Raw genomic sequence first — 22,039 nt, forward strand, 5'->3', positions numbered from 1 at the left:
AAGATCGCACCACTCTACTCCAGCCTGGGTGACAGAGGGATATTATGTCTCCAAAAAAAAAAAAAAAAAAAAAATTAGAGAAAAATAAGAATAATCAAACGTGAGATATGATTAAAACAGACTCAGAAGAAAGCTTATAGGCATAAATACAAGTATGAGAGAACAAAAAAGCTATAAAAAATTAGGCATGCTATTCAAAAAAAGCTAGAAAAAGAATATACGTCTCCCACATTTTAAGAAATAAATCAATAATGATAAAATGAAACACAATGATATGGGTATTAGAAGTGTTCATGAAAAATAAAGAAAAATGATATTAAAAATCAAACAATGGGCCGGGCGCGGTGGCTCGAGCCTGTAATCCCAGCACTTTGGAGGCCGAGACAGGCGGATCACGAGGTCAGGAGATCGAGACCATCCTGGCTAACACGGTGAAACCCCGTCTCTACTAAAGAATACAAAAAACTAGCCGGGCGCGGTGGCGGGCACCTGTAGTCCCAGCTACTCAGGAGGCTGAGGCAGGAGAATGGTGTAAACCCGGGAGGCGGAGTTTGCAGTGAGCTGAGATCCGGCCACTGCACTCCAGCCTGGGCGACAGAGCGAGACTCGTCTCAAAAAAAAAAAAAAAAAAAAAAAAAAAATCAAACAATGATACAGAAAAAGAGCAGTGAAATATGAGAAAAAGAAGACAATAAAACTAAAAGTTGGTTCTGTGAAAAATTCAATTAAAAAAAGTATAGGTAAACAGTAATTGATACAAGAAAAAAGACAAATCCCTTCAGACGTGGACATAAAAAAAGTAAGATGATTTTGTATCAGTAAATTTGACAGCCTATGACAAATTATTTTCTATGGAAGAATAAAGTACCATAATTGGTTAAAGGCATTAAAAACCTGAATGGACTAATAACCACACAAAAGACAGAAAAGTTGTCAAATATACTCATAAAATAGTGTTGGGTCCAGAATGACTTTAATAGGTGAAATTTTCACACCTTTATAGAACATTTTGGCCCTAAGTTATGCTTTCCTAAATAATATGAAACTGTATATATACCTACTATAGACATGGTGTCACTCTGTTGCCCAGGCTGGAGTTCAGTAGTGTGATGAGTTTCTTGGTTGGCTGCAAACTGGTGCATTCACTGAGGTGGGGGAACCCTGGAGGAGGAACTGGGGGATGAGGGATGATGAGATTAGTTTGGAACATTTTGGATTTTAGGCTCTTGTGGAATAATTAGAAATCAACAGGCAGTTTCAAATGCACACTGCCTGGCCAATAGGAAGCACTATTGCCATGAGTATTATTACATCTGGACTGCAGGAAGAGATATGGGAGTGTCTTACAGGAGAGTGGTGAGATACACAAGAAGAAGAATAATGTCAGCAATAATACAGCACTTATTTTGACTTAGTTTGGTACAGAACTGCACTCTGTCCATAAAAAGAGTCAAACTCTGTAAAATAGTTAAAGAGATTTATTCTGAGTTAATGTGAGGACCAGTGACCCACGACACAGCCCCAGCGGGTCCTGAGATCTTGTGCTCAAGGTGGTCGGGCTACAGCTTGGTTTTATATGTTTTAGGAAGATAAAAGATATCAATCAATAAATGTAAGATGTACATTAGCTCCATCCGGAAAGGAGGGACAACTCGAAGTGGGGAGTGTGGGGGTACCTTCCGTAGGGTGGATTCAAAGATTTCTTTTTTCTTTCCTTTTCTTTCCTTTCCTTTTCCTCTTCTTTTCTTTTTTTTTGTTTTTTGTTTTTTGTTTTTTTTGAAGATTTCTAACTGGCAATTAGTTGAAAGAGTTATTACCTAAAGACCTGGAATCAATTGAAGGGAATGTCTGGTTTAAGATAAGAGGTTTTGGAGACCAACGTTCTGGGTTAAGATAAGAGGTTTTGGAGACCAATGTTCTTATTATGCAGATGAAACCTCGGGGTAGCAGGCTTCAGAGAGAAACGATTGTAAATGTTTCTTATCAGACTTCAAAAGGTGCCAAACTCTCTTAGTTAATTATCTCCTGGATCAAGGAAAAGACCTCGAAAGTGAAGGGGATTCTTTACAAAAGGATGTGGATTTTCGCCACAAGAGACTGCTTTACAGGGCCATTTCAAAATATGTCAAATAAATACATTTTAGGGTAAAATACTTCAGTTTATTTCAGGACCTGTTATCTGTCACGTGAGACTATACTAGTCAGGTTAGAATTTGGTGTCTTATTGCTATAAAGAATTTGTTTTGGGCTGGGCGCGGTGGCTCACGCCTGTAATCCCAGCACTTTGGGAGGCTGAGGCGGGCGGATCACGAGGTCGAGTTCAAGACCAGCCTGGCCAACATGGTGTAACCCCCTCTCTACTAAGAATATAAACATTAGCTGGGCGTGTTGGCAGGCGTCTGTAATCCCAGCTACTCAGGGGTTGTGGCAGGAGAACTGCTTGAACCCGGGAGGCGGAGGTTCCAGTGAGCCAAGATCGCACCACTGTACTCCAGCCTGGGCGACAGAGCAAGACTGCGTCTCGGGGGGGGTGGGGGGGGGGAGTTGGAATCAGTCTCCAGATCTCTGTTTTTATGTTCATGCTGGTTCGTAGTGCCTGAATTCCAAGAGCAGAATGAGGCAAGTCCGATCCCCTGCTTCCCATCATGGCCTGAACTAGATGGCCAGGTTTTCTTTGGAAAGTTTTGGCGGAGAGGAGTGGTCCATTCAGTTGGTTGGGGGACTTAGAATTTTATCTTTGGTTTACAGAACTGTCGCATGAATTGACTCAGTTAATCCACTGAATTTATAAATTACAAACTTTTACCATTCTCAATTGATAAATTGAGGCAACAATTTAAGTATAACTTGAGCAAGTCCATACAGAGTGGAGCCAGGAACGCAGACAATGAGACCCCATACCCCATGGTCTTAGGTCACAGTCATTAAGTGGGAGACAGGGGCTATACGTTCATTAGAATGTTAAGTTAGGAATTAAGTAAATTAGGTAAGGAGTTAGGAATTAAGTTACGAATTAATTGTTAAATATGGAGGAATTTATCATGTAGTTGGGGTACTAAGACATAAGAGAAAATAATAATAAACCAGGCGCGGCCGGGCGCGGTGGCTCACGCCTGCATTCCCAGAACTTTGGGAGGCCGAGGCGGGCGGACAGCTTGAGCTCAGGAGTTCGAGAACAGCCTGCACAACACAGCAAGAACCCTGTTTCAAAAACAAAAGCAAAAAAAAAAAAAAATTAAAATTAAAAAACAAACCAACCAGGCGCAGAGCGGTTGTGGAGAAGGGAAGCAAAGGGTGGGAGTTTGGTTTCGGGGGAACCATAGAGAAGGGCCAGCCTCCCGGCTTCCTAGAGAGGCTGTAGGGACCGACGGCCGGCTAGCTAGTGCTTCCGTTTTGGCCGCCTTGCGAGCGCTTGGGTTGAGTTTCCTGGGCTTCTCCGACTCGGCTGCCTGTTCTGGAGGTCGGGCGTTGGGCCCTTGCAGAGATCGCCGAGGGGCCCGCGCGGCCGCCCGAGCCTGGGCCCAGTCCCCAGTCCTCAGAGACGCACTCGACCTTCCTGCTCCGAAGAGCTGGCCTGATGTCCTCGGGTCGCGGTATTCATGGGAAGGATGGGAGCCGTGACTATAGGGTCTCCTGTTCCCGGGGTGGAGTGTTCAGATCCCGGTTAGGTCTTCGGTCAGCATCACCCGCTGGACATTGAGCGTCTTACCCTTGTCACCCGGGGCTAGGTCACCACTTGCATTTTGTCCTGCAGCCTGTGGTTTGTTTAGGGGTCTCCGTTATATCCTACTTTCTCTCCAGAGACTTGTTTTGGGTTTTTGCCACGATCACTAGAAGCATTCAGTCAATACAAACTACTTAGTAATGTATTCATAGTGGGGCCAAGAAGTTTTCTTTCTTTTTTTTTAAACAGCCACGCATCCACTGCAGTTCTTGATTCTTGCTTTACCGATATTCTTTCTAGAGTCTCCAGTGTCACCGAGCAGATCTATAGGAGAATATGCAGAGGGAGCATTTGCAGCATCCCATGAATCAGTGGAGAGGGTGAATGAGAACAGCTAGTGTGCCAAGAATATCTGCAGTGCTAGTGGCAGGAGACAGGGGAAGAGGCGGCAAGTGTAGGAGACAGACAGGATCAGTCTCATTGTGGTTCTCTCTTAGCTCAGCAGGTTCTTACTTTTCCAAACCTAGAGGGCAGTGCATGAAGCCAGGAGTCATCAGCCATGCTCCAGACAGTGTGGTTCCAGGTGAGCAGAGCTTTCTTTCAGCTTTCCGTACTCAGAACAGATATGGAAGGTCAGTACAGGCCCAGTAGCCTGACTTGACCAGTCCCATGCTTAGTTTTACATCCTTCAATAGACTATGTAAAAACAGTATGCCAGGGGAGTTGAAGAACTAGAGTAGGTGAACTTTGGAGGGTTAGGTGGGTTGGAAAAAAAGGAAAGAATTATCCTAGAAAATGGGAATCTGCATTCATGAGAACTGAAAGTGTGGCCTGGAGATGAGCAGCTTTTGCATCACAGAGGTCGCTTGTTAGGTAAAATGTCAGGCCTCTTCCCCAGATCTCCTGAATCAGAGTCTACATTTTTACAAGATCTGGAAAATTAAAGGGCAGATTGAAATTTGAGGAGTGCTAGTCTGCATAACAGTACACAAAAGCCATTTCTGAGGTTAAATAGACACTTCCAAGGGAGTAGTTTACCCTTCAGACTACTTAGTTAGGGTACAGTGAAGCCAGAACTGGAAGCATTTGGAAAATATAGATTGATGAGGGAAGTGTATTTTTGGAGGAATGATGAGTTTGGAGCTGAAGCCAGTGCCTTTAGCTCAATGCAAAGACATCAGGCTAACCTCTGTGAGAGTCTATATCCTTTCCTGGCTACAAATTCATGTAGCATTGGGAGCACTTTTCCCTCCAGTTTTCTTGGTGGTAGATGATAGTTTTACTGGATTTTTCCCCAGTGTCCTAGATCATGTAATGAGAAAACTGAGTTTATCATGTAATGGATGTATCTTGTAACAAGAAAGCTCCATCCCAAGGACTTAAAAACAATGTGTGTGTCCTTCTTTTGGTGGATATTGGACCATCCACTTCTGTTGGAGCACTTCAGAGAAAATCCATTCCTACAAGTCAGGAAGTGTTCTGTGGGGGTATGCTGTGCTCTCCTGGTGCTTTGCCTGAAGTGCAGTAATCACTTAGGATTAGATTCCACAAAGAGGACCCCAAATGACAGTGGATTAAACAAGGTAAAGGCTTCCCTCTCATACAAAAGTGTCGAGAGTCAATCCAGGGCTAGTGTGGCAGCTCCTCTATTATCCTGCTCTCAGACTCTGTCTTTCTGTTCTACCATCCTAGTAGTGTCTCACCTGCTGTAGGCCACTTTCTTGTCCAAGGTGGCTGCTTGATCGCTGGCCATCATGTGTGCATTCCAGCTAGAAGAGGAGCTGCCAAAAAAAAAAAAAAAAAAAAAAAAAAAAAGGTGAACCTCTCTCTTTTAGGAACCTTCCCATAAGTCCCCAACAATATTTATACTTGCATTTCATTGGCCCCACTGGGTTGCCAGGGCTGAGTGCAACCTCAAGTAAAATTAGGATTCCAATACTAAGAAAGAAAGGGGCTACACACACACACCTGTCAGTCTTTGCTACAATCTCTAAGAGGAACATTTGTCATTTAGAATCTTCTAGGAAGTTCCCCCAATCACATCTGTGGTTGTAGTAAGTGCTGAGATTTATATGATATCATGTGCCAGGTGATATCTTAGTGCCTTACAGATAATAACTTATGCCATCCTTGTAAGAGTCATATCAGATAATTACTATTATTATCCCGGTTTTACAAATGGGGGCAACTGAGGCACAGAAAGTTTAACTGTCTCATCCAAGGTTAACAGCTAGTGAGTATTAGAGATACTATTTGAACCTAGGGAGTCCAGCTTAGAGCAAGGTTTTTCAACCTTGGCATCATTTACATTTGGGCCAGATAATTCTTTTTTTTTTTTTTTTTTTTTTTTTTTTTTGAGACAGATTCTCGCTCTGTAGCCCGGGTGGAGTGCAGTGGCTGGATCTCAGCTCACTGCAAGCTCCGCCTCCCAGGTTTACGCCATTCTCCTGCCTCAGCCTCCCGAGTAGCTGGGACTACAGGCGCCGCCACCTCGCCCGGCTAGTTTTTTGTATTTTTTAGTAGAGACGGGGTTTCACGGTGTTCGCCAGGATGGTCTTGATCTCCTGACCTCGTGATCCACCCGTCTCGGCCTCCCAAAGTGCTGGGATTACAGGCTTGAGCCACCGCGCCCGGCCTTGGGCCAGATAATTCTTTGTTTGGAGGATGTCCTGTTCATTATAGGATGTTCAGAAATAGCCCTGGCCCACTATCTACTAGATGCCAGTAGCCCTACCATTACCACCACACTGCAGTTTTGACAACTAAAAATGTCTCCAGGCATTGCCACATACTCCCTGGGGGACAAAATTGCCCCCATGTTAAGAGCCACAGCTTTAACATCTGTGCCATTTGCCACTATGTTGTGCTGCCCCTGTAACCCACTTCCTATAGAAGGGAGTCAATAGCCCCACTTAATGGAGAAAGAGTAAGTGCAAGTAAAGGACAGAAGAAGGATGATCACAGATAGAGAAGATCTGGAGAAGCTAAGTGTTTCCGAAAACAAGGAACCAAAGAATGTGCTGATAATTAGAGTGATGTTTCAGAGGTATGGAGAGGTAGAACATAATGTGAAGAAAAAGGGAGATCCATATTCCCAGCTGTTGACTCTGAAGGAAGTAAGACAAGAGTATTAACAGATGTATTTATTCTGCACTGTCCAGGAAGGTACCCCCTAGCTACATGTGCCTATTTAAATTAAAATCAATTAAATTTCCTCAGTCATGCCAGCCACATTTGAACTTTCTCGCTAAAGGGTAATCTGATTACTGTATAGTTACTGTTTTCATCTTGTAACTAATAAGCAATCTATGAGGAGACATTTAAGGTCGTGCGAATATTCTGCTTCTCATCAAAATTTCCTCCTAGATATAGCATCCATGATGATTCTTGACCAAACCAATCTTTACAATGATGAATACAAATCTTCTAGTACTTCTTCTTTTTTTTTTTTTTTTTTTGTTGAGATGGAGTCTTGCTCTGTCTGTCGCCCAGGCTGGAGTGAGTGGTGCGATCTTGGCTCACTGCAAGCTCCGTCCCCTGAGTTCAGGGCTTTCTCCTGCCTCAGCCTCCCGAGTAGTTGGGACTACAGGCACCTGCCACCACGCCCGGCTAATTTTTTGTGTATTTTTAGTAGAGACGGGGTTTCACTGTGTTAGCCAGGAGGGTCTCGATCTCCTGACCTTACAATATATGCCCGCCTCGGCCTCCCAAAGTGCTGGAATTACAAGCGTGAGCCACGCGACCAGTTCAAATCTTCTAGTACTTATATGTTATATTTCTTCACTCAGAAGAGACTTAAGTACAAAGAGAAAGTTGTTGACATGATGAACTGAGAAAGACTACAGTGTGAGTCAGAGAGAGATGTTATAGTGGGACTAATTCATATAAAAGTGGTCAGTTCATTTTGAACTTTTTGCTTCCTTATACAACCTTGTTATAAATACTCAAAGAGGACTCCTTTTAGTCTATTTCAAAGTGTTTAATATTGCTGATTCCCATCATCTGAAAATGGACATAATAATTCTTATTTCACAGATGTGCTATAATGATTGAGCAAATTGATTTAAAAGTAGCTGACACAAAGCTCTAAACAACCTGTGATGGTTTCCTTCTTCCCTGAGAAGCTGGAAGTGGTTTTAGTGGGAAGCAGAAATAGAGAGACACATAGTGAAGCGGATAGCATTGGCAGGTCAGACAGAGCTTAGGTGATCAGTGGGCAGATCTCTGCAGAAGGATGGGAGATTGCCATCCTGTCCTGGAGTGAAGAATGTTAGGAGACAAAGAAGTAACATTGCACATCACTTTCAAGGGAGAACTATTAATAGCTTCTGATAAGGCAAGATGATAGAAAGGGGAGAAATATCCAGGATGAAAGGAACTTTATCCCCATGAAATCACTCCTCTGTCTGTAGCAGAAAATCTAGAGGAGGAAGACCAAAAAGCTGAGTGGAGGACCCTGATAGGTGCTTCAGGATGGATGGAGGCACTGTGAAAGACGATTACCTGCTGTGGTCGATTTAGAAAGCATGCCAGAAAAATATACCTGGCCTGTGGAACCAGACATAGGTTGACATGATCACCAGGCAGAAAACAGCAGGTGCTGGGCTCTGTGCTTAGGATGGTAATATTAGGGCCCCAGAGGTATGCACATGGAAAGTTGGAATGCTGGTCTGGGGCTGCCCCTGCTGGGGTCCTGTGTGGCTCTCCTTGCCAGTACAAACCTTCCATGGGGCTCAGTGCCATGAATTCCAGTAAATGTATCCCTTTCCTAGAATTCAGGCCTCTCCCTCTGTTCTTGTGCAGGGTTTGAGCAGGAACCTGTTGTTTCAGGAGCCAGTGACCTTTGAGGATGTGGCTGTGTACTTCACCCAGAATGAATGGGCCAGCCTGCACCCTATGCAGCGGGCCCTGTACAGGGAGGTGATGCTGGAGAATTATGCAAATGTGACTTCCTTGTGTAAGTCCTTCCTCTCTGAAACTCAGCTTCTGCCCTTGGGGGCTCTTAAATTCCTCCTTAGCAGATCTAGGATGTCTTAATAACATCAGAATTGATGCCCTATGGGCTGAGCTCCCTAATCCCCAGTGCCAGGAGTAGCTGGATGGAGAAAGAGCTGGGTTCACTTTGATGTTTTTTTTTTTTTTTTTGAGACGGAGTCTCGCTCTGTCACCCAGGCTGGAGTGCAGTGGCGCCATCTCCACTCACTGCAAGCTCTGCCTCCCAGGTTTACGCCATTCTCCTGCCTCAGCCTCCCGAGTAGCTGGGACTACAGGCGCCCGCAACCACGCCCGGCTAATTTTTGTATTTTTAGTAGAGACGGGGTTTCACCGTGTTAGCCAGGATGGTCTCGATCTCCTGACCTCGTGATCCGCCCATCTCGGCCTCCCAAAGTGCTGGGATTACAGGCGTGAGCCACCGTGCCCGGCCCACTTTGATGTTTAACAGGACTTTTCTCTTCCCTGATTCCTAATGGAGACCCAACTGCAGGGGGCTTTCCTCTGAGCACAGAGAGAACTGAGAAGGTTCCTGGTGCACTGCCTTCATTCCTTCCATCTTCCAGTTCCCTGGAGGTGATCTTGGCCCTATTGCCTATGTGTGAGTCCCCTAGGGTCCTTGTGTATACACCCCCCAGTGACTGTAGGAGCTTTCTGTCCTCTTAGAGGCCAGAGTAAGCTTCAAGCCCTTCATTAGATTCTGCAGATTCACTCCTCCCTGACTTCACTTAGTCTCCTGGGCCATTCTCTTCTATTTTCACCTGGCAAAGCAGAGAGTAGTCAGAGGGAGGTCAGTGGTGATTCTCCTCAGCTTCCTGTTTTTCTTTCTCCTCTAGCAGCATTTCCATTCTCCAAACCAGATCTGATATTCCAGCTGGAGCAAGGAGAAGCAGCATGGGGCCCAGATCCCTGGACACTTGCTGGGGGAGAGGCCCTGAGAGGCATGTGCACAGGTGAGCAGGAAAGCCTACCATCCTCCTTTCCAGCTTTGCCTCCTCCTTTCTTTTAACAATTTAGCATGAAAAAGAGTTTTTCCTTGTCATATGATGGTTGTGGGCATTAAAATAGTCACTCTTATTCAAAGAAGTGTTGCTTACCAGAACTTCATCTCCAAACTGGAAAAGACCACTCCCACCATTTTATTTCTGCCATTTTTCTTTGTAAAGCTAAAGGATTTCAGGCTGGGTGTGGTGGCTTACACCTATATCCCAGCACTTTGGGAGGCCAAGGTGGGAGGATGCTTGAGGCCAAGAGTTCAAGACCAGCCTGAGCAACATAGCAATACCCCGTCACTACAATAAATAAATAAATTAGCTGGGCATGGTGGCATGTGCCTGTAGTGCCAGCTACTCAGGAGGCTGGGGCTGGAGGATCCCTTGAGCCAGGAGTTTGAGGTTGCAGTGAGCTAGGGTCACACCATTCCACTCCAGCCTGGGTGACAGAGTGAGACCCTATCTCTTAAAAAAAAAAAAAAAAAAGATTTCAAACAGGCTTCTGTTGGTTGGTCAGCTCAGGAATATAAACACAATATAGTAAGAACTTGGTTTTTGTTTTTTGTTTTTTTGTTTTTTTGTTTTTTTTTGAGATAGAGTCTTGCTCTGTTGCCCAGGCTGGAGTGCAGTGGCACGATCATGGCTCACCACAACTTTCGCCTCCTGGGTTCAAGTGTTTCTCCTGCCTCAGCCTCCTGAGTAGATGGGACTACATGCGTGCGCCACCATGCCTGGCTAATTTTTTAGAAGAGATGGGGTTTCACTGTGTAGGCCAGGTTGGTGTTGAACTCCTGACCTCAGGATCCACGCCCGCCACCCCTGCCCCGGCCTCCCAAAGTGCTGGGATTACAGTGTGAGGCACCACGCCTGGCCAAGAACTTGGTTTTTAAAAAATTTATTTATTTGTTTGTTTGTTTATTTTTTGAGATAGAGTTTCACTCTTGTTGCCCAGGCTGGAGTGCAATGGCGTGATCTTCACTCACCACAACCTCCGCCTCCCAGGTTCAAGCAATTCTCCTGCCTCAGCCTTCCAAGTAGCTGGGATTATAGGCATGCGTCACCACACCCAGCTAATTTTGTGTTTTTAGTAAAGACGTGGTTTCTCCATGTTGGTCAGGCTGGTCTCGAACTACTGACCTCAGGTGATCCGCCCGCCTTGGCCTCCCAAAGTGCTGGGATTACAGGCGTGAGCCACCGCACTTGGCCTATTTATTTATTTTTTGAGACAGAGTTGCTCTGAAAGCTGAAGTGCAGTGCACAATTTTGGCTCACTGCAACCTCTGCCTCGAAGGTTCAAGCAATTCTCCTGCCTCAGCCTCCCAAGTAGCTGGGATTACAGGCACCTGCCACCACGCCCGGGTAATTTTTCTAATTTTAATAGAGACAGGGTTTCACCATGTTGCCCAGGTTGGTCTTGAACTCCTGACCTCAGTGCTTCTCCCACCTCAGCCTCCCCAAGTGCTGGGATTACAGGTGTGAACCACCACACCTGGCTAGAACTTGTTTTTATAAGAACATTTTGTGTGTGTGTATAAAACTATATATGTAAATGGAATTTTTCTAAATTCCTAAACACTGAATTTTATATTAGCTTTTGAAAGAAAGCTTGTTTATGTATCGGGAATGAATGGTTTTCTTTTTTGAAAGATACTGAATTGAGATAAATGTAAAGACCAATCAGAGATTTGGTATATAGCCTTCCTCATTCTATGGGCTCTGTTATCATATTCTTTCAATCTTTTATGCTCTTCAGAGCCTCTGTAAGGCAAATGCTCCTTTCTAATCCCCCCACTTTGCCTTAATCAATGCCTTAAATTGACTTCAGCGTTTCAGATCCTCTAGCGGCTTTCCCAGTATCCTGCCTGCAGTTGTTAGCGTTGCCCCTTGCCACAGGTGCGCATTGTCTATTTAGCCTGCCAGATGAACCACATGAGCACCCGAAGTGTGCCTAGTGCAACTGAGGAACTGAGTTTTTAATTTTATTCCATTTTAATTAATTTACACTTAAATAGCCACATGTGGCTAGTGGCCACCTTTTGGGAAAGTGCAGCCTTAAACAATGAAAAGAGCAGCCTCAATCTGTCTTTTGTAGTTTATAGATTAGTAAATTTCAAATTCTGGTATGTATCAGAATTACTTGCAGGGCTTGTTAAAACACAGATTGCCAGATGCCACCTCCAGAGATTCGAATTCAGTAGACTGGTGTAGGGCTGAGAATTTGCATTTCTTTTTCTTTTTTTTCAAGATAGGGTCTTGTTATTTTGCCTAGGCTGGTCTCAAATTCCTGGGCTCAAGTAATTCTTTCACCTCTGCCTCCTAATTAGGTGGGACTACTGGCACACACCACTAAACCCAGCCCCATTAATGTGCATATCTAACAAGTTCCCAGATGATAGTGGTCCAGGGACCACCATTTGAGACCACTGTTCTTGAAAATCTAGAACCGTATTCTTTAACTCTGGGTTGCAACTCATCAATGAGTTGTTACCAGCTTTTAAAACTTAGACTACCCTGTATTAGGTGTAAATAAAGACTAAAGTAGTATAAAGTCTATTGTGAATGCATCTTTTTTTTTTTTTGGAGAGACAGTCTCATTCTCTCCCCCAGGCTGGAGTGCAGTGGCACGATGTTGGCTCACTGCAATCTCTGCCTCCTGGGTTCAAGCGATTCTCATGCTTCAGTCTCATGAGTAGCTGGAATTACAGGTGCCCGCCACCACACCCAGCTACTTTTTTGTATTTTTAGTAGAGACAGGGTTTTACCATGTTGGCCGGGCTGATCTCGAACTCCTGACCTCAGGTGATCCACCTGCCTCAGCCTCCCAAAGTGCTGGGATTACAGGCGTGAGCCACTGTGCCCGGCGTGAATACATCACTCTTAATAAGGACGTTGTTTTGTTTCGGTTTCAGCTCTGTGTGTGTGTGTGTGTGTGTGTGTGTGTGTGTGCAAGCATGTCTGTATTGTTTTAGGATCCAAAATGTGAGTCATGGTCAACAAGGCTTGAAAAACACTAAGATGAAAGTTTCATTTGTCAGATCTTTGGTGCTTGACAAGGCAAAAAAGATTTCTATGTTGTGGTGCTACCAGTGAAAGCATGATCCCCATGCCTCCAATCCAATTGCCATCTCCATTATGGGCAGGCTCTTGGCTGAACCTGTCTTTTTTCCTTTCAAAGGTCAGTCTCCCAAAGGACAGCACTTGGGTTTTAAAATTGTGGTCTTCTCATGACCCCTTTGTAAACAGCAGTGTTACAAACTGCTTTCTGTCCAGCCATGCTTGTGATAGAGAACTAGAGAACATTTCTTTAAAAATTACAGAATATTTTAAAGTATTTTGACAGGTTTTATTGGACTTTGAGATCCACTGTTGTAGACAGTACCTCCCAGCCCTCTGCATACTATGTGGTACTACAGCTGCCTACCCATCTTTCTCTTCTCTGGTTTAGAGATTGCTTTTCTCACTTTTGGCTTCCTCTACTTTTCTTTATTGCTTCCCCTTCCTGCAACTTCACCCCATTCCCATTTTTCTTTAACCATTTGCCTCAATCAATAGCTTCTGCTATCCACAGTTTTTGTTTTTTGTCATCCATATGGGATTGCTTACCTTCTTAACCTTTAGTTTGTTTACTTTCCCTTTGAGGTACCATCAGGTGGCTATGTCTCTCTCAAAAAATTCATGTGTCTAGTGGGCGTGGTGGCTCACACCTGTAATCCCAGCACTTTGGGAGGCTGAGGTGGGTGGATCACCTGAGGTCAGGAATTCAAGACCAGCCTGACCAACATGGAGAAATTCTATCTCTACGAAAAATACAAAAAATTAGATGGGCATGGTAGCACATGCCTGTAATCCCAGCTACTTGGGAGGCTGAGGTAGGATAATCGCTTGAAACTGGGAGGCAGAGGTTGTGGTGAGCCAAGATCATGCCATTGCACTCCAGCCTGGGCAACAAGAGTGAAACTCTATCTCAAAAAAAAAAAAAAAAAAAAAAAAAATTCATGTGTCTAGAGCAGGCTGATACTGATTAATCCCTTTCCCTTCTGGCATAAATAAGGGACTCCTGTGTTTTCTTTTTATCATGCTAGGTGGTAAAACCAAGACTAAGAATGAGGAACAAACTGCACAGCTAAACATTTCTAAAGAATCAGAGTCCCACAGACTGATAGTGGAGGGACTGCTGATGAACATTCCCCAGCACCCTGACTTCAAGGACAGGTTAGAGAAGTCACAACATGATACAGGGAAGAAAACAAATATAGGGGATTGCACAGATTTGACAGTCCAGGATTATAAATCTTCCACCATTGAAAGGGAGGAGATAGCCAGGAAATTGGAAGAAAGTAGTGTCAGCACACATCTCATTACAAAGCAAGACTTTGCCAAAGAACAGGTGTTTTATAAATGTGGTGAGTGTGGCAGTTACTACAACCCACATTCAGACTTTCACCAGCATCAGAGAATTCACACTAATGAGAGGCCCTACACATGCAAAGAATGTGGGAAAACCTTCAGATACAACTCAAAACTGTCATGGCATCAGAAAATCCACACTGGAGAGAAACCATACTCATGTGAGGAATGTGGACAAGCCTTTGGTCAAAATTCCCACCTTTTTCAGCATCAGAAGCTCCATGGTGGACAGAGGCCCTATGAATGTACTGACTGTGGGAAAACCTTTAGCTATAATTCAAAACTGATTGAGCATCAGAGAATCCATACTGGGGAGAAGCCCTTTAAATGTAAGGAATGTGGGAAAGTCTTCAGGTGTAGCTATGACTGCATCATCCATGAACGAATTCACACTGGGGAGAAGCCCTATGAATGTAAGGAGTGTGAGAAGAGTTTGAGTTCTAATTCAATTCTGATTCAGCATCAGAGAATCCACACTGGGGAGAAACCTTATGAATGTGAAGAGTGTGGCAAGGCCTTCCACCACAGTTCAGTATTTCTTCAGCACAAGAGGTTCCACACTGGGGAACAACTCTACAAATGTAATGAATGTTGGAAAACTTTCAGTTGTAGCTCCCACTTCATAGTGCATCAGAGAATCCACACTGGGGAGAAACCCTATGAATGCCAGGAATGTGGGAAGACATTCAGTCAGAAGATCACTCTGGTTCAGCATCAGCGAGTTCACACTGGGGAGAAACCTTATGAGTGTAAGGAGTGCGGGAAAACCTTCAGATGGAATGCAAGTTTCATTCAGCATCAGAAGTGGCATACTAGAAAGAAACTCATCAATGGAACAGGGCTATCTGCAGTTAAGCCCTACTGCTCCTCCGCTGTCCTCTCTCCTCTGCCTCCCCAACATGCCTGCTCTACCCCAGCCCCACCAGGGCCTCCCTTATCTTCTTCACATGCAGTGGTACTTCCTCCCTCTTTGCCTTTCTTCCTGCTGCTTCCCTCATCTGAAAAGGCCAGTCCTTCACCTGTCCAAATAGTACATTTCTTTCAGGATCTCGCTTCTTCTGGGAAGTCATCCCCTCATAGCCCAAATCCTTTGTCTCACTCCCTGTAAGCCCCCTTATGTTCTCAACATCAATTGCACATCAAGTTAGGGATTCCACTGGTCTCCTGATTGTGTCTATTGATATTCCTCTGGTCTTGTGTTGTATAAATTGTTACTGTTTTCCTAACTTCATTTTAAGTTCTCACACTTAAGGACCATGTTTGATTAGTTTATTTTATCCCCCAGGTAGGAAATGGCAGCACTTAATTCCTTATCATGTTCACATTTGGGCTGTATTATCAGTCTGCATCTTCTGGAGCTACTGGAGTTGGAAGAATTTGCAGAACATTTTGGGGTTTAGGGCATATGGCATTATGATTATGATGACATGGGGCATTATAGTTAGAGGCTAGGAGAAATGCAAAGCCTATGGGAGAAGATAATCAGATAAAGTTTCCAATGATTGCTTTCAGGAGTTTTTTTGTTTGTTTGTTTGTTTGTTTTTTGAGCCAGAGTTTCACTCTTGTCGCCCAGGCTGGAGTGCAATGATGCGATCTTGGCTCACTGCAACCTCTGCCTCCAGGGTTCAAGTGATTCTCATGCCTCAGCCTCCTGAGTAGCTGGGACCACAGGCATGCACCACCATGCCCAGCTAATTTTGTATTTTTAGTAGAGACAGGGTTTCACCATGTTGGCCAGGCTGGTCTCAAAATCCTGACTTCAGGTGATTCACCCACCTCGGTCTCCCAAAGTGCTAGGATTACAGGCATGAGCCACTGCATCCAGCCTGCTTTCAGGATTTAAGGAGGGCTATTTGGTGGACCAGTGGCAAGGCTCACTGAAAGAATTTAAAACTTGGAATTTTTTATTACCTTGATAGCATAAAAAATTATGAGGGTCCTGTTTACGCAGGAAGAAAATGAAGTGATGAGTTGGCATTGATAGCAATAATGTAAAATTATGTCTTTGAGCTTTATTGGAAGAGGACATGGCTTTTCAGTTTGGGTTCCTTCTCTATTTTCTTTTTACATTTTCCTTTTTTTTTTTAGACAGGGTCTTGCTCTGTCACCCAGGCTGGAGTGCAGTGGTGTGATCATGGATCACTGCAGTGTTGACCTTTGGGGCTCAAGCAATCTAGGAGGTAGTGCAGCCTCCCAGCTTCTCAGAGGGCTGATGTAGGAGGATTGCTTGAGCCCCGGGGGCATACACCACCACACCCAGCTTATTTTTGTATTTTTTGTTGAGACAGGGTTTTGCCATGTTGCCCAGGCTGGTCTCAAACTCCTGGACTCAAGTGATCCTCCCACTTCAGCCTCCCAAAGTGCTGGGATTACAGGCCTGAGCCACCAGTTCCAGCCTCTATTCTTTTTCATATCTGTTGAATTTCAGTACCCGCTCATATATGTAGGTACGAAAAGTGACTTGGACTTGTACCCTTTAGAGTAGATGCCTGAGTATAGTAATCTCTAAAGCGATACATGGACTGAACTTGTTGGCATCACACTGGTGAGCACCAGAGGCAAAGAGAAGAGAAACCTGACCATGACTTGCTGTAGTTCCTCAGAAGTGAGTCCATTCCTGATGAGTTACTATGCAGGCCCTTGGATATGTTCTCACACCTACTCCAGATTTCCCTATGATTAAATCTGAATTTTATTGGTGGCAGTTTTAAGTTAATTTTATAAAGAACTGTTTTGGTGACACCAAGAAATTTTTTCTATGGTTTAAGTTTTAAGTTTCAATGTTTTTTTGTTTTGTTTTGTTTTTTGGTTGGGTTTTAGATTTACTTGGGACCAGTTACCCCTTTTTTCTTGCCTGTTTCCCCCATTGGAATGGGAATGTCTATCTTATGCCCATTTCACCATTGTATTTTGGAAGTAGATGACTTGTTTTGACTTCACAAGTTTACAGCTGGAGAGAGATTGCTATGGTTTGAATATCCCCAGCAAAATTCATGTTGAAACTTAATCCCCATTGTAACAGTACTGGGTGGGGGCCTTTAAGACTGATTAGAATTAGATAAGTTCATCAGGGTGGAGCCTCCACAATGGGACTGGTGGCTTTATGAGGAGAGGAAGAGCAATGTGAACTGGGACACATGCTTGCTCTGTCTTGCCTTTTGATGCCTCCTACCATGTCATGATGCAGCAAGTAAGCCCTCACCAGATGCCTGCACCTTTATATTGGACTTCTCAGCCTTCAGAACTGTGAACTAAATAAACCTCTATTCTGTATAAATTACCCAGTATATGGTATTCAGTTAGAGTCACACAAAATGTAACAAGACAGAATACTGGTAGTCATAAGTAGGTTTGCTGCTCTGACATTTACATAAAAATGTAGAAGTGGCTTTGGAACTGAGTAATGGGTGGAGGCTTGAAAAATTTGGAAGATCAGGTCAGACAAAGCCTGTATTATCTAATGGAGCATTAAGGGTGATTTTGGCCAAGGCTTAGAAGAGAAGACTAGGGAAAGTCTGAAACTTCTTAGAGATTACAGTTGGTCCTTGAACAACTTGGGTTTCAACTATGTGGGTCCACTTACGGACTTTCTTCTGCCTCTGCCACCCCTGAGATGGCAAGACCAGTCCCCGTCCCCTCCCCTTCTCAGCCTGCTTAACATGAAATGACAAGGATAAAGACCTTTATGATGATCCATATAATATAGTGGATTATATTTGCTAAATATAATTTCTCATGATTTTCTTAATATTTTCTCTAGCTTTATTATAAGAATATAGTATCTAACATGTATAACATAAAAAATAAGTGTTAACGACTATATTTCAGTAAGGCTTCTGGTCAACAGTAGACTATTAGTAGTTACATTTTTGGGGAGTTAAAAGTTATACGTAGCGTGGAAGTTGATGCCCGTAACCCCTGAGTTGTTCCAGGGTCAGCTGTACTCAGGTGATCATGACAAGAATGTTGATATAGGCCGGGCGCGGTGGCTCAAGCCTGTAATCCCAGCACTTTGGGAGGCCGAGACGGGCGGATCACGAGGTCAGGAGATCGAGACCATCCTGGCTATCCCGGTGAAACCCCGTCTCTACTAAAAAATACAAAAAACTAGCTGGGCGAGGCGGCGGGCGCCTGTAGTCCCAGCTACTCGGGAGGCTGAGGCAGGAGAATGGCGTGAACCCGGGAGGCGGAGCTTGCAGTGAGCTGAGATCCGGCCACTGCACTCCAGCCTGGGTGACAGAGTGAGACTCCGTCTCAAAAAAAAAAAAAAAAAAAAAAAAAAAAAAAAAAGAATGTTGATATAAATATGGGCAGTAAAGGCCATTCTGATGAGGTCTCAGATGGAACTGAATAAAATGGTATTGGAAACTGGAGCAAAGGCCATCCTTGTTATAAAGTAGCAAAGAACTTGGCTGAGCTGTGTCTGTGTCAGGCTTTATGGAAGGCAGAATTTAAGAGTGATGAAATAGAATATCTGATGGAAGAAATGTCTAAGCAACAAAAGCATATAGGCTATTGCATGGCTAGTTTGAACTACTTACAGGAAAATAAGAGGGAAGAGATGATTTAAAGACAACTTATACTTGAAAGGGAAGTAGAGTGGAAAGATTTGGAAAACTCACAGCCTAGAAGACTGCCACCCACACCCCCAAACTATAGAGCTACCCATGTGCAATACCAGCCTGGGAGAGCTGTGGTCATGAGACCCAAACCTCAGAGAGTTGAAATGTGGACCCAGCCCAGCAAAGACATAGGGGTGGGGCTGCCTGAGGCTTTGGAGGCCCAAACTTCTGAGTGTGTCCAGAAGATTGCACATGGACTGAAAGAGCATTCTGAAGTTTTAAGATTTAATGTTTTTTGTTTTGTTTTGTTTTGTTTTTTGTTTGGGTTTTAGACTTACTTGGGACCAGTTACCCCTTTTTTCTTGCCTGTTTCCCCCACTGGAATGGGAATATCTATCTTATGCCCATTTCACCATTGTATTTTGGAAGTAGGTAACTTGTTTTGACTTCACAGGTTTACAGCTGGAGAGAAGTCACTTGAGGAGGAATTATCCCTTGAGTTATGCCCATATCTGATTCAGATGACACTCTGGACTGTTTGAGTTGATAGCTAAGTGAATTAAGACTTTTGGGGCCAGTAGGATGGAATGAATATATTTTATTTGTGAGAAGGTCATGAGTTTGGGGTAGTTGGCAGGGGCAGAATGCTAGGGTTTAAATGTCCCCACCAAAACGCATGTTGAAACTTAATCCTCACCTAACATGGTGGCTCACGCCTGTATTCCCAACACTTTGGGAGGTTAGGAGTTTGAGACCAGCCTGGCCAACGTGGTGAAACTCCATCTCTACTAAAAATACAAAAATTAGCCGGGTGTGCTAGCAGGCACCTGTAATCCCAGCTACTCAGGAGGCTGATGCAGGAGAATCACTTAAACCCAGGAGGCAGGGGTTGCAGTGAGCTGATATCATGCCACTGCACTCCAACCTGGGTGACAGAGTAAGACTGTATCTCAAAAAAAAAAAAACAAAGAAAGAAAGAAACTTAATCCCCATTGTAACAGTATTAAGAGATGATTAGAACTAGACTTAGTCATCAGCTTGGGGCCCCCATGATGGTACTGATGGCTTTATAAGAAGAGGAAGGGAGACCTGAGCTGACATGTATGCTCTTGCCCTCTTGCTTTCTGTCATGTTATGACACAGTAAGGAGGCCAGATATGGCTCCTCCACAGTTCCCAGCCCTCGGAACCATGAGCTAAATAAACTTCTTTTCTTTATAAATTACCCAATCTGTGATACTCTGTTACAGCAACAGAAAACAGACTGACACTGATCTTACCAGACATTATGATCTCACTGGTTTGGCCTACTGCCTAGAGACTAACCCTTCTCAGAATCACTGCTTCAGGGCAGTATAACGACATGCAAAGGTTTATTTATTGATTTATTATTTTTTGAAACAAAGTGCCCAGGCTGGAGTGCAGTGATGTGATCTCAGCTCACCACAGCTTTCGCCTCCCAGGTTCAAGCAATTCTCCTGCCTCAGCCTCCTGAGTAGCTGGGACTACAGGCATACGCCACCATGCCCAGCTAATTTTGTATTTTTAGTAGAGATAGGGTTTCTCCCATGTTGGTCAGGCTGGACTCAAACTCCTGACTTCAGGTGATCTGCCCACCTCAGCCTCCCAAAGTGGTGGGATTACAGGCATAAGCCACTGCACCCTGCCACAAAGGTTTTTTTTTTAAAAAAATGAAGTGGGAATACAGTACCAAGAAAACGGCTTTTATTTTGTGTTAATGTAAAAAAAAACAAATCATGAAAAATATTTCAGAGATGTTTAACCTGAGCCAATGTGAGTGACCGTGGCCTGCAGAAAACACAAACCCAGGAAACCTTGAATAAGTAGTCCTGAGGCAGTCAGAATGTAATTCTGTTTTATACATTTCAGGGAAGCAGAAGTTACACAAAAAACCATCAATCAATACATGCAGGTTATACATTGGTTTGGTCCCAAAAGGCAAGATATCTTGAAGCAGGGGAATACAGGTCATAGGTGGGTTCAGAGATTCTTTTTTTTTGAGACAGAGTCTCACTTTGTTGCCCAGGCTGGAATGCAGTGGCGCAATTGAATTGAGATGGGGTTTCACCACATTGGCTGGGCTGGTCTTGAACTCCCGACCTCAAGTGATCCACCCACTCCAGCCTCCCAAAGTGCTGGGAATACAGGCATGTGCTAAGATTACACACATCAGCCACTGTGCAGGGCCAGAGATTCTTTAATTTGTAATTGTTTAGAAGAACAAAGTGTGGTCTAAGAACTTGGAGTTACCAGAAAGGAATGTTTAGGGAAGTTTGTAGCCAGGTGTGGTGGCTCACACCTGTAATCCCAATACTTTGGGAGGCCAAGGTAGGAGTGTTACTTGAAATCAGGAGTTCAAGACCAGCCTGGGCAACATAGCAAAACTGTGTTTCTACTAAAAATAATTTTTAAAAATTTAATTTAAAAAAAGATAAGTCTGCTAAGCATCATGTGGTGCTATGCTAGAGTTGAGTTGTGAGACCAAGCCACTCTCTCTACATATAGATAGATAAGTAGATATAGATATAGATATATAGGCTGGGCGCAGTGACTCACGCCTGTAATCCCAGCACTTTGGGAGGCCAAGGTGGGTGGATCACCTGGGTTCAGCAGTTTGAGACCAGCCTGTCCAATATGGTAAAACCCCATCTCTACTAAAAATGCAAAAATTAGGCGGGCATGGTGGTGGGTGCCTGTAATCCCAGGTACCTGGGAGGCTGAGGCAGGAGAATCACTTGAACCCGGGAAGTGGAGGTTGCAGTGAGCCAAGATCACGTCACTGCACTCCAGCCTGGGCGACATATCTGAAAAAAAAAAAATCTATATATAGATATAGATATATAGATATACTCTGTGTGTATATGTATATATAGAGAGATATATAGATATATATTTATGTGTGTGTGTGTGTGTGTATATATATACACATATATATTTGACTGGCCTGCTGACATGACTCTCCAGGCCTCTTAAGGAGTTTGAGTAAAGAGAAAAATGTTAACACCATAAAATTATGTATGCAAGAGAGGGCATAGAGAGATTTTGTTTTTGGTTTTGGTCAGGTTTATTGAGATATGCTTTACATAAAGTAAAATTCACCCTTTTTAAGGTATACAGTTTGATGACTTTTGATAAATGAATGCAAATGTATAAGCAAGAATTAGAAAATTTCCACCACCCCAAAAAGTTACCTTGGCATAGGGAGAAATTAAATGGTTGGTGAGATGTTGGGGACTTTATTTTCATTCCTTGATAAGGTTTGTGCAATAGAGTTTAGGAGAAGAAAAATCAAAAACCAAATTTGATTTCCCAGCTAGAGTCAGATCTTGCAGAATATGCAAAGAACCCAGAATTACTGCTAAGTAAAGTAGTCAAAATGGACACAGACACATATACAAAATT

General features: G+C 43.8%; 1 protein-coding gene across 5 annotated transcripts; it reads left to right on the forward strand.

Annotated features, from left to right (window-relative positions):
- The first annotated feature begins 3,348 nt into the window (after positions 1-3,348).
- ZNF619 (zinc finger protein 619) lies at positions 3,349-17,332 on the forward strand. Of its 5 annotated transcripts, none has more exons than XM_050780390.1 (5): positions 3,349-3,593; positions 4,162-4,247; positions 8,468-8,621; positions 9,493-9,609; positions 13,731-17,332. In XM_050780390.1, the coding sequence occupies exons 2-5, from the start codon at positions 4,224-4,226 to the stop codon at positions 15,161-15,163; spliced, it is 1,728 nt and encodes a 575-aa protein (XP_050636347.1). In that variant the 5' UTR covers positions 3,349-3,593; positions 4,162-4,223; the 3' UTR covers positions 15,164-17,332. The 5 variants fall into 5 exon arrangements, with proteins under 5 accessions (XP_050636347.1, XP_050636348.1, XP_050636349.1 ...); XM_050780392.1 differs by lacking the exon at positions 3,349-3,593 and adding an exon at positions 9,138-9,257 and having other exon boundaries at positions 3,602-4,247; XM_050780391.1 differs by lacking the exon at positions 4,162-4,247 and having other exon boundaries at positions 3,418-3,593.
- Positions 17,333-22,039: the final 4,707 nt, after the last annotated feature.

The sequence above is a fragment of the Macaca thibetana genome, chromosome 2, assembly GCF_024542745.1.
Source record: "Macaca thibetana thibetana isolate TM-01 chromosome 2, ASM2454274v1, whole genome shotgun sequence".
Taxonomy (NCBI): Eukaryota; Metazoa; Chordata; class Mammalia; order Primates; family Cercopithecidae; genus Macaca; species Macaca thibetana.